We start from the raw sequence: 10,105 nt of genomic DNA, 5'->3' as shown, positions 1-10,105 counted from the left end.
TAATTTTTCTTCTTCTTCTTCTTCTTTCTTTCTTTTATTCTTTGTCATCTTCTTGTTCTTCTCCTTCTTGTTTTCTTCCTTTCCTCCTCCTTCTTCTTCTCCGCTTCTCCTTCTGTTTATTTCTATTTGTCATGGAATTTGGGACTAATATCTGATGACTTTTACCCCCACACTCCCTTACTTCCAACCCTCCCTTCTTTCCGGCCATAGCCTGGATTCACCAACAGTAAAACAGACCTAGATTCATAGATTACCTGTTTTATATATTTTTCTGATAACCCGGAGAACGAGCCCAAATACGATGCTGTTGAAGAGGACGATGATGAGCATCGGGGTTAGGAAAAGACCGTAGAACGCGACGGTACTCAAACGACAGCTGGAGAATTAAAGAGATAGAACGAGCATGGCATCACTAGCTTTTTCTTTTGCATTTCTCACGAATAGAACATGTTTTTATGTTTGAAACGGGGCACATATCTGTGTTAGGTATCAGAATAATTTGGGGGTCCACTGTCCCCTGTGCCCCATGGGGAAACCACTTTAAATGTATATAGACAATTTTTTATAAATATTAGTTGGCAACATCCACCGAGCGTAAAAAAACGTAGATAGCTTGTCAAATGCCAGTAACGACGTTTGAAGTCTCTCGCCAATATACGTTAATTGTATGTGTGGCGCGGAATATTATTCCTCAACTTGAAATTAGATATACAATAGAATAGAATCATAATCGGTATGCTATATAACTTCAAATAGGATAACATAAGGGCCAAGTAGAATTGATTTTTAGATTCTCGGTCAGATATTTTGAAAATGAGGAAGGGGTTCAGTTTTACTTGATATTTGATAATTTTTTTGTGTACGTGCAAATGCCATTCGGTCAAGTTTGACACAGATCTTGTTAATTCAATTCCATGCATTAGAGATGCTGAAAAACAGCTGTGCAGTTTTGCTACAAACAAGGTGAAATGCCATTATTAACAATTTTTGTGAACACCATTCTCTAGATGCCCTCAGATTTTCATCATTTTATTTTAAAATAAAAGTACCACGTAACAAGAAAAATGAGGCCTGCCGAAGAAAGGGAAAGAGGAGACGAGAAACCAGGAATTACTTTTATCTGGCCTTTATGAGATGACAAGAATCACTGAAATTCGTCATGAAAATTAAACGAAATTTACCGGCGCCTAACACATATTAAAACAAAACTTTCTAAACTCTCATTAATCCTATTATTACATTTAGTAATCGATTACTCCAATCCGGGGGTTAAATGATTGCACCATCATTTTTACAACCATACTTGAGGCTTCGATCGTAATCATGGTTACCTGAATGTACAATTGATGAGGACCCCGTCGTAGATTTCAATGTTGACTGCAGCTGCTATGAGCACGACGAATAGTGGTATACCTGAAATTGAAAAGAATAGATTAGACATTAATCAATTATAAAGGTTGGTCGACGGACCAATGACGAGAGGTATAGCTGTCACGTGACGTAAGATGGAAAAGAAGAACCCGGGGTGTATGATGTAATAACACTCGAGGAGGCAAGTAAGCTCAGTAGGTAAAGCGTCTTTCTGTTGAACCAAATATCGTGGGTTTTAAACTTACCCAGAAGAAAAACAAAACCTTTTTCATAGATTAAAGGTAGCTTACAGTGAAGAACAAAACATCCCGTAACTCGGACAGGACTTTAAATGAAGGCCCCGTGTATAGAAGAGTCACCACCTTTGCACGTTAATACCCTTAAGTGTTTCAGTTTGCTGTTCCCCTCTTACGGCATCATAAGATTTCCGAAAAATATATTTCTGCAACAATCACGTTACGTCATTAGGGCAGTGAGGTGCCGAAATCTTCTCATCTTCTCATATTCGGGAAGTGGGACACACGAATATGTAATATTAGGGTGATCACACTGCCTGTGCACACAGTCTGCCCGGCGAACACACACACACAACAGCAGTCAGTAATTTGGTGGAAATAGCAATTTTTGTAAATTTATTTTAAAAAAACTAAACAATATTTTTAAATTTTTATTTCACATATATTTCAAGCATACCTTTAATTACAATTCTGTGTAGTTTCATTGTTATAGGCATGTGGGAAATATGTTAAATGATTTAATTAGAATATTGTCTTTTCAGCCATTGTGTGACATGGCCCGCTGATCGCCCATTGACTCGCGCTGCTATTCTGCGTGGTGAAAATGCACCTCAATGTATAAAACTCCCCTACAAAGATGCAATATCCTCATGTGTTTCACTCATTGAATCAATTTGTTGTTTACACTCAAGATAGCCACAACTGTACTGGGGTCATCAAACTTTTTTCACTCTGAAATTCAGTCCCTGTGGAATGTTATGGCCTGTTGAATGGCTTCTCGGAAAATCGTCATAAATCCTCAAATCTGACATTTTTCTTTTTCAATTTTCTTGTTTGTATTTTTTACCACAAAGATGATATTTTAGTTTCGATGATTTAATTTATTATTTGTGTCCGAGAAAGTGATGAATTAAGTTGTCAAATTTGTCGAATTTTACCATTTTTGCCAATTTGACCATTTCTGGCAGGTTTTTCGGTAATTCTGCGATTTCAAAAAAATGGTATAAAATCACAACGCATTGACCGATTTCAATTCTGTTTTTTGTTTTTTGAAGCTTTCATTAAGCTTGATCATTTGCAATCATCAAATAACATGTGTTTCTTGTACTTATTTTTTGTGCGCTATACCTAGTAATATTCCTATCGTCATCTAGTGAATTGTGAGGACGACCAGGCATTTTTGCCACAAAAATAGTGTCATTATTTTGCTCGCTCTTTTCGCCCCCGCGAAAATGTAGAAACGGGAAAGTCGATTTTCGGGTAAGAGGCCCCACGCCCCAGCCCAAAGCCCCCCCCCCCCCCACGAGAGATGTGCCTGCATGTGAACCACTGCTGATGCTCTGAAACCCTTACCCCAAGCCACCAGGCCGGCCTTGAGAACGAAGTACGAAGCGTGGGCGGTAAAGACCTTGACGAGGGTCATGTACATGTGGACGGCCTCGACCCCGTTCCACATCAGCGAGACTAGGATGATGTAGATACGGAAGATGTTGGCGACACGGCACCCCATGACGTTGTTTTCAGAAGGCCACGGAAGAGATGAGGAGGACGAGGAGGAGGAGGATGGCCACGCACAGGTTCACGTGGATTAGGGTCGGACGACCCCGCCGCAGCTTTCTATATAATGGGAGAAGAAAAATCGGATAATTGATAAATTAATATTAAATACATGAGTATATACGTAAATAAATAAATAGTTGGATAAAAAGGGAATTTAATGAATGAATATAGTCATAAATAAATAATAAATAGTTAGATAAATATATATATCATTTGATGAATATATGAATAAAAATAATAAATTTATAAATGAATTAAATAACACAATAGGATTATTAGAAAATGATGGAATTTCGTTTTTACATCTGACTCTTCACAGTTAAGATACACTCCTAACAAGGGCGGATCCAGGATTTTATTTTAAGGGGGTTATTGAGAGGCAAATTCCGAAATCTAAACAAATATTGATAAGATTATCACGTTTTCAGGAGTAATCTATTTTCAGGGTCCATTGAGTCAAGAAGTTGAAAGGGGGTCACAAAACACAATAAGGGGCACTTTGGAGGTTTAAAAGGGCCAGTTACCCCCCCCCCCCCCACACCTTCCTAAATACGCTATCTGATGAAGATGTGACATAGAGTTCTAAAACGGTATCAAACAGTTAAAGGAGAGGTAGGCCTAACTTTCAATTGAATGAAAAGAGCTACATTGATATTGTGTTTGCAATATACGTTTCGGGGAGTAGTCCTATAGCCAGCTGTCTCGGTAGTTTCGGGAAAGTAATACTTTTGAGAAAGCTGACCATTTCAACAATTAAATGAAAAACTGTCGTACACTTACGGAAAGATAGGGTAGGTTATGATAGTTAGGAGTAGACTGATGATCGATACACTGCAGGCGCGGATCTACGGGGGGTTTAGGGGGTTTAAACCCCCCCCCCTTCGGCGGCCCCCCCCCCCCAAAAAAAAAAGAAGAAGAAAAAAAAAAAGAAAAAAAAGAACGCACGCTGGAGAGAAACCCTTTCAAGTGCAAATATTGTGAGAAGATATTCAACTCATCTGGTAACTTAACCAAAGACATGATAACTCTGGATATAACTGTGTATTAAACTGTTACTTGATTTAAAAAGACGTTATCATGCACTGCTTTTTATGGTCTCCATTGTGTTAATAGATGCCAGGAAAACATCACTTACGGGGTTCAAATAAACACCCCCCAAAAAAATCGGATCGCCGCTTCGCGGCTCGTGGACGATGCTCCGCATCGTCATTATTTTGGTCAAACCCCCCCCCCCCCCCCTTAGCAAAAAGCTAGATCCGCCCCTGCACTGTAGCCGATGTAGCTTTTTATAGTCAGGCCAAGTGAATTCGGAATTCCCTGGTGAAAAAGGAGAGATAAAAAAACTGGTGACCATCACACGTTTTCAATCGGTCCCACTGCACTTACGGATGCAAATCTTGCCATCCGTTGGAAAACGCTATGCATCCGTTGTGTACTCATTGCATACGTGTTTCATACGCTCTATCCATCGAGCATCCGTCCACTGTGATTTCATCCGCGCAAAAAGTTTTGAGCTGCACAAAACTTTTAGAACGGATGAACTTCCGCCGTGTACGATGTAAATCCGCGACAAATACGAGCAACAAACGTTCTATGTCCGTTATCATCCGTTAAACGTCCGCTGTATCCTCTCTGCATCGTCTGGGCATCCTCGCAACTCACACGCTGCGGCTGAAAACGGAACGAGGGAGGAAAGATAAGGTACATGGAACGTCTATACATCGTTAGTACCACGGAAATAGAAAGGATGTAAGCGTATGCATCTCGTATATAAAGTATTGAAAGCTGTCATCCACTTCCATCTGCTTTCATCCGCTAGGCTTCCGATGAACATCCGTTTAACATCCCCGCTACATACTACCCACGTACGTTATTTTCCGTTCTGCTTTCGCAAATTTTCGTCAATTTTGTCCATTTCTGGAGCGGATGAAATTTTGCTCGTCCGCTGTGTCCTTTATGCATACGTTTTGTGTCCATCGGCCAGTGGGACCAGGCCATTAAGCATCGTAAACAAACTAAAAGGACGATATTGAATTTAATAAAAGCGGGGGTTAATGTCTAGCCTACGATGCGAATTGTCAACTTCATATCACTCTAGGGCAGTTTTAAGATATAAGTTCTTGTTTCCATTTTGAAAAATTGCACATCAAATGTGGTTATATAATAATCAATATTATATACCTCACTTAACTAATCCAGCCATCTGATTTGTCGAAATTGCATTCATAAACTTCAACTGTTCCTGTAAATTCCCGGTAACCATGGTTAAAACAGTTCAAAATCCCAATAACCATGGTTATTGGGAAAATAGGTCAGTCTCCATGGTTACCCCATAGGTTTACATGTTAAAAAATGGTCTGAGCGATGGAGGATACCGTACGTGTGCGAAGAATTGGTCGGTAATTTCAATACAATTGAATCTCGATCGATCTTACCGACAATTTTATCTTGCATTGTTGACATGAAGACGAAAATAAACTTCCAAAAACAAAAAACCAACATCTGCCGATAGATCTTGATCTAAGTTCGTGCCAATATGCATTGCAAAAGTAAAAGAAGGGCCCGTTTAATGGAGCAGAAGCGAAGCATCCACCACCGAAGCCGTTGTCAATCCATTTTAATGTATATATTAGAGAAAACTGCCAAATGAGGAAACAGAGCGCGATAGCCGAGAGGTTTAATGCGCTGATTTTTGTTACATCACCTTTTGTACGCAAGAGTTCGAATCGCATCTTCGACAAAAGTTTTTTTATTTTTTATTTTTTAGTCTATTTTTTTTCGGCATATAAAAGTATTAATGACTGCTTTAATATTCGAGAAAAAGTTGTTTTTACACGCTCTCGGGAAGGTTACAATTGGGCTATTGCCCTCGGCACGCCTCGGGTAATAGCACAATTCTAACCTTCCCTTGAGCGTATAAAAACAACTATTTCTCTCAAAGCAGTCATTAATACTATACAATTTCAGCATAATACATGTATTATGGCTCTAATCCGATACAGTTGAGTTCAATAAGAATAACAATAATATAGATAATATTTGATATTTTTATGGCGCTCATAGCCAGCACTCAAGGTGCTTTAGCTATAGCAAGGCAATGCCGATTTCGGCGCTCACAGCATTAGGGGATTTCCTACCTTCACCTGGGTCTAAAGAGGCAAATGTAAATGAATGCCTTATCACCTCACAATTCTTAACATGAAGCAAAATGCGGTCGTAATGTTTGTTTTCTTGGAGGATATGGTTTCTTTTTATTTATTGGAGGAAAACTCGTAACACAGATGGGTCAAGAAAAAGGATGTACTGTTATAAACTTACAATGAATTCAAGTGGTCCGGGTGCTGTTTCTGGTGTGGTCTATACAAAACAGACAAAGAAAATAAGAGTTACATGAAGATAAACTCTATCCAATTACATCTACTTATCCACTACTTGTTCTGTTCTGGGATTTACTACGAACAATTCCAGAGTTTCTGAAGTCCTTTGGAGAGCATCAAACATATACTTTTTTCAATTGGCAATGGTAGAGGGTGGTAACCATCAAAGTGCTTGGATTAACATAGTATTGGTTTATGATGATTAGAATGGCGACGACGACATGGTGGTGACGATTATTTTGCTAGTGATGGGTAGGCCTACGATCGGAGTGGGGGCAAAAATGATCATGGTGAAGAAGATGATGTTGATGTTTATAGTATTAAGGGGGTAGAGTGATAAACAGTTATCTTGCCATCGAGGGTTTTGATAGGAAGATGATGACGTAATGACATTAATAACCGACCTAACGACCCTTAAAGATTGCTAAATCATTACTTGATATTCGGAGGTAAAACCTACCGGTTCCTGTGTTGGTATTGCATCCTTTATCAGACCAATGATTTCTAAGACGGTACACATACAGACTGTGTAGTTATCATTTGTAAAATTCATCGTGCAGTACGAAGAGTCCCATTCAAGTTCAACTGCCGAAAATGAAAAAAGAAGAAGATATAATACGGGAAAGGAATGGTATACCTTTGTTAATATCATTAATATCAATTATTATTATCATTATCCAAAAAAAATATATAACAGTTTACAAACACTATGTGATTAACACAACAAAACAGGAAAATAGCATAATTCAATATAAAAAAGAATATAGAGCACCTAAAATTTAGAATAGAGAATGTAGTGGAGCCAGCAGAGGCCATTGACCTATCAAGGGCTGGTCTGCAGGAATAAATTAAAGATATATAGTTAGGTAGAAAACATAGTTGATTACACAACAAAAGATGATGATCTTACCATGCTGCACAAGATCAGGTACAGGTTCTCTAGAGCTATGGAGTCGAGCTGATCCACAGGCAAATCCAGCCCAGTCTGGTAGATCACCCTAGGAGACGGTTCAGGGGGGGGGAGATATAACAATAATACGCATTACGTTATTAATAAGAGTCTTCATGGTTTGCCCTCATTACAAAAAATGAACATTTACAATACTTATTTTACCTCGGACCTATAACATACAAGCACTACTTTTTAATAGGTTCCTCACATTCTACTTAATTTATTATATGAATTGACAATCATTGAGACGTGCTCATATATACTACATGTATTGTACAATTTTTATTTTATATGTATGTCTATATTTTTGGTAAAATGTTGGACATTAACTTGAACTTGAACTTGAACGTAATAAATCGAAGCAAAACCAACAAAAGAAAAACTTGTGAAATCTCCAAATGAATTTTTGATCGAGCAACATTCCCAATTAACAGAAAAAACCGATTTGATGGCGAAGGAAACTAATGCGGAATATACATTTTATTTAATCGATTGTTCAACAGACGAGCCTTAATATCTAAACTTTGAAATGTCCTTTAAATAAAAACAAGCAAACAAGAATTGGAAGGGATCTCTGTATTGGAGGAGTAGCAGATGAATCTTTCAGGACTTTAAAATTACCTCCTATTCTGCCGAAATAATTAAGTATTTTCTTTCCTTTAATTCCCCCCCCCCCTACTTAATATGAGAAAAAAAGCAAATCAAGAAGAAGAAAAAAAACCTGTTATTACTACATTAAGCACACTTTATTGTAAAATACCTAACATAAGCCTACAGAATTTAAAAGAGCGTTTTCGAAACGGACTTGACAATAATTGTCAATGTATATTTTACCCTTAATTTCCAAAGAAACAAAATCATATTTTTTATTTTACATTAATCAGCTGTGATGCCTAAAAGACCCTCATTATTTATTGAAGGTCCCAGCAAGCAGAGAGAAGCGCAATTTTTTATTTTGTTTTCCTTTAAAAAAAAAAGGTTTATCCGGGGAATGTGTATGGTGAGATTGAAAACGCAAAGTTTGATATTCTAGTTACCTGGCCATCAGTCGTATGATAGAAGGTAATGGAGAGCGGTTCGGGGATCTCTTCCAACGGCACACCGTCATTGTATGCCTTGATGTATACCAGCACAGTTTCATCAACGGGGGCGATCTGAGATAACTCGCTCACGAAGAATTTTCCTGTATGACGACGGTGAGCATATTAGAGGAAAAAGATAGTATAATAGAGGAATCTTTAGTTCATAAAAAACAAGGAAATGCATTAAGCTACTAAAACTGGAAAAAATAGTTTCATTACAGGTATTGATAATAATGTATATAATGTAATCTTAGTTCAAATGAATAACAGATATTTATTCTTCTCAAAGATCATTCTGAATAAAAGCATCGAAGAGGCCGGAGGGGGTTATTATGAAGTAGTAATTTAAACAGTTGGATTAAAGATCCTTGAGAATTACTATTACCGGTGTCAAATTAGTTTATCAGATATTTAATTACTATATATATTATGTATGTATCTAAATACAACGAGATATCTAAATCATCCTCCCCATAACAATGGCACATTCATCATACCTGTGTAGTAAACAATAGCGGTGGCCCTCAGCATAGACGTAGGTACGGCATACGCCTCAGGGTCTCTCCTATTCAACCGATCATCAAAGATAGTCCTGTTCCGCCTGGTTCGCGATCTCTCTCCCGAATTCTATGAGATCTTCCATCTGTTTCATTTCGTCGTTTTACAGCAGGAATACAAAAGACAAAATAGGCCAAATGTTGATGGAAACTCCTTTCTTGTTTGATATATACTTTTATATACTTCACTTAAGAAATCCAGCCATCTGATTGGTCGAAATTGCAGTCGTGATTTGAGCCATTACCGTAAAGAAACGAAAAATGTCTAAACCATTTAAATGTTCAAGAGTAAAATCCCCCAAAATTCCAGTTACCGGGAAAATAATAAAATCTTGCTGCGATACCCATTGGTTTACGTGTTAAAATGTTCTTTGAGCGAGCGTGGACACCAAAGAGTGCTTTTTGTCTGCGATTCCGAACTGATCGAAAAGTTCAGTAACTTTTCCGACGGTGATAAACATACATTTTCTCCGATTTTCCATGATGTTTTAACCAATCTTTACTCGATATAAGGATAAGGTAAGAATTTGTGGTAGATTTTTGTTTGTATTCGGCATATAAAAGGGATATCGACTGCTTTAATACTCGAGGACAGGCTGTTTCTATACTTGCTCTCGGAAATTTGCCTCCGCTGCTATCACCACGAGGCGCGCCACTCACCCAGGCGCGCCTCGTGGTGATAGCAGCGGAGGCAAATTTCCCTTGAGCATATAAAAACAACCAGTCCTCTCGTAGCAGTCGATATCTCTATAGTATTCTCCTTTTCATGAATTTGTCTGAACCTATTTTGACCAAGAGAACGGGGACTTTCGAAAATCTACTTACGGTCAAATTGCGTATAGAAATCATCTTCGGATTATGTAATATATAATTGTACTGTTCGCACAGTATTTATTTAAATAATAATAATTATTTTAAAAAAATGTTTCTGAAAGCTTAAAATTTATACACCATACATTTCCTGCATAAT

The 10,105-nt window shown here is 37.9% G+C and overlaps 2 protein-coding genes across 2 annotated transcripts; both read right to left on the bottom strand.

Moving 5' to 3' along the window:
* Window positions 1–243: 243 nt before the first annotated feature.
* LOC105437617 (adhesion G-protein coupled receptor G2-like) lies at window positions 244–3,120 on the bottom strand. The gene is made up of 3 exons (XM_011664412.2): window positions 2,961–3,120; window positions 1,332–1,413; window positions 244–376 (listed from the first exon to the last, which is right to left on the bottom strand). The coding sequence occupies exons 1-3, from the start codon at window positions 3,115–3,117 to the stop codon at window positions 244–246; spliced, it is 372 nt and encodes a 123-aa protein (XP_011662714.2). The 5' UTR covers window positions 3,118–3,120.
* A 75-nt stretch (window positions 3,121–3,195) lies between these two features.
* Window positions 3,196–9,178, bottom strand: LOC115926193. Its single transcript, XM_030990796.1, has 7 exons — window positions 9,076–9,178; window positions 8,534–8,679; window positions 7,455–7,542; window positions 7,005–7,129; window positions 6,486–6,524; window positions 4,436–4,484; window positions 3,196–3,224 (listed from the first exon to the last, which is right to left on the bottom strand). Exons 1-7 carry the CDS (start codon window positions 9,107–9,109, stop codon window positions 3,196–3,198), a joined length of 510 nt encoding a protein of 169 aa, XP_030846656.1. The 5' UTR covers window positions 9,110–9,178.
* Window positions 9,179–10,105: the final 927 nt, after the last annotated feature.

This window comes from Strongylocentrotus purpuratus, unplaced genomic scaffold (genome assembly GCF_000002235.5).
Source record: "Strongylocentrotus purpuratus isolate Spur 01 unplaced genomic scaffold, Spur_5.0 spur5_scaffold_19, whole genome shotgun sequence".
Lineage (NCBI taxonomy): Eukaryota > Metazoa > Echinodermata > Echinoidea > Camarodonta > Strongylocentrotidae > Strongylocentrotus > Strongylocentrotus purpuratus.
The sequence above is the reverse complement of the archived record's forward strand: the minus strand, read 5'-3'. Positions and strand labels throughout refer to the sequence as shown.

Excerpts from the sequence above, each read along its gene's own strand:
- LOC105437617 (XM_011664412.2), bottom strand. The coding sequence starts at position 3,117 with ATGGGGTGCCGTGTCGCCAACATCTTCCGTATCTACATCATCCTAGTC. Across the intron at positions 1,414-2,960 it reads GGCCGGCCTGGTGGCTTGGG|GTATACCACTATTCGTCGTG; the intron begins GTAAGGGTTTCA and ends TTTCAATTTCAG. Across the intron at positions 377-1,331 it reads CTCATCAATTGTACATTCAG|CTGTCGTTTGAGTACCGTCG; the intron begins GTAACCATGATT and ends TTAATTCTCCAG.
- LOC115926193 (XM_030990796.1), bottom strand. The coding sequence starts at position 9,109 with ATGCTGAGGGCCACCGCTATTGTTTACTACACAG. Across the intron at positions 8,680-9,075 it reads CGCTATTGTTTACTACACAG|GAAAATTCTTCGTGAGCGAG; the intron begins GTATGATGAATG and ends GTCGTCATACAG. Across the intron at positions 6,525-7,004 it reads CAATACCAACACAGGAACCG|ACCACACCAGAAACAGCACC; the intron begins GTAGGTTTTACC and ends TGTTTTGTATAG.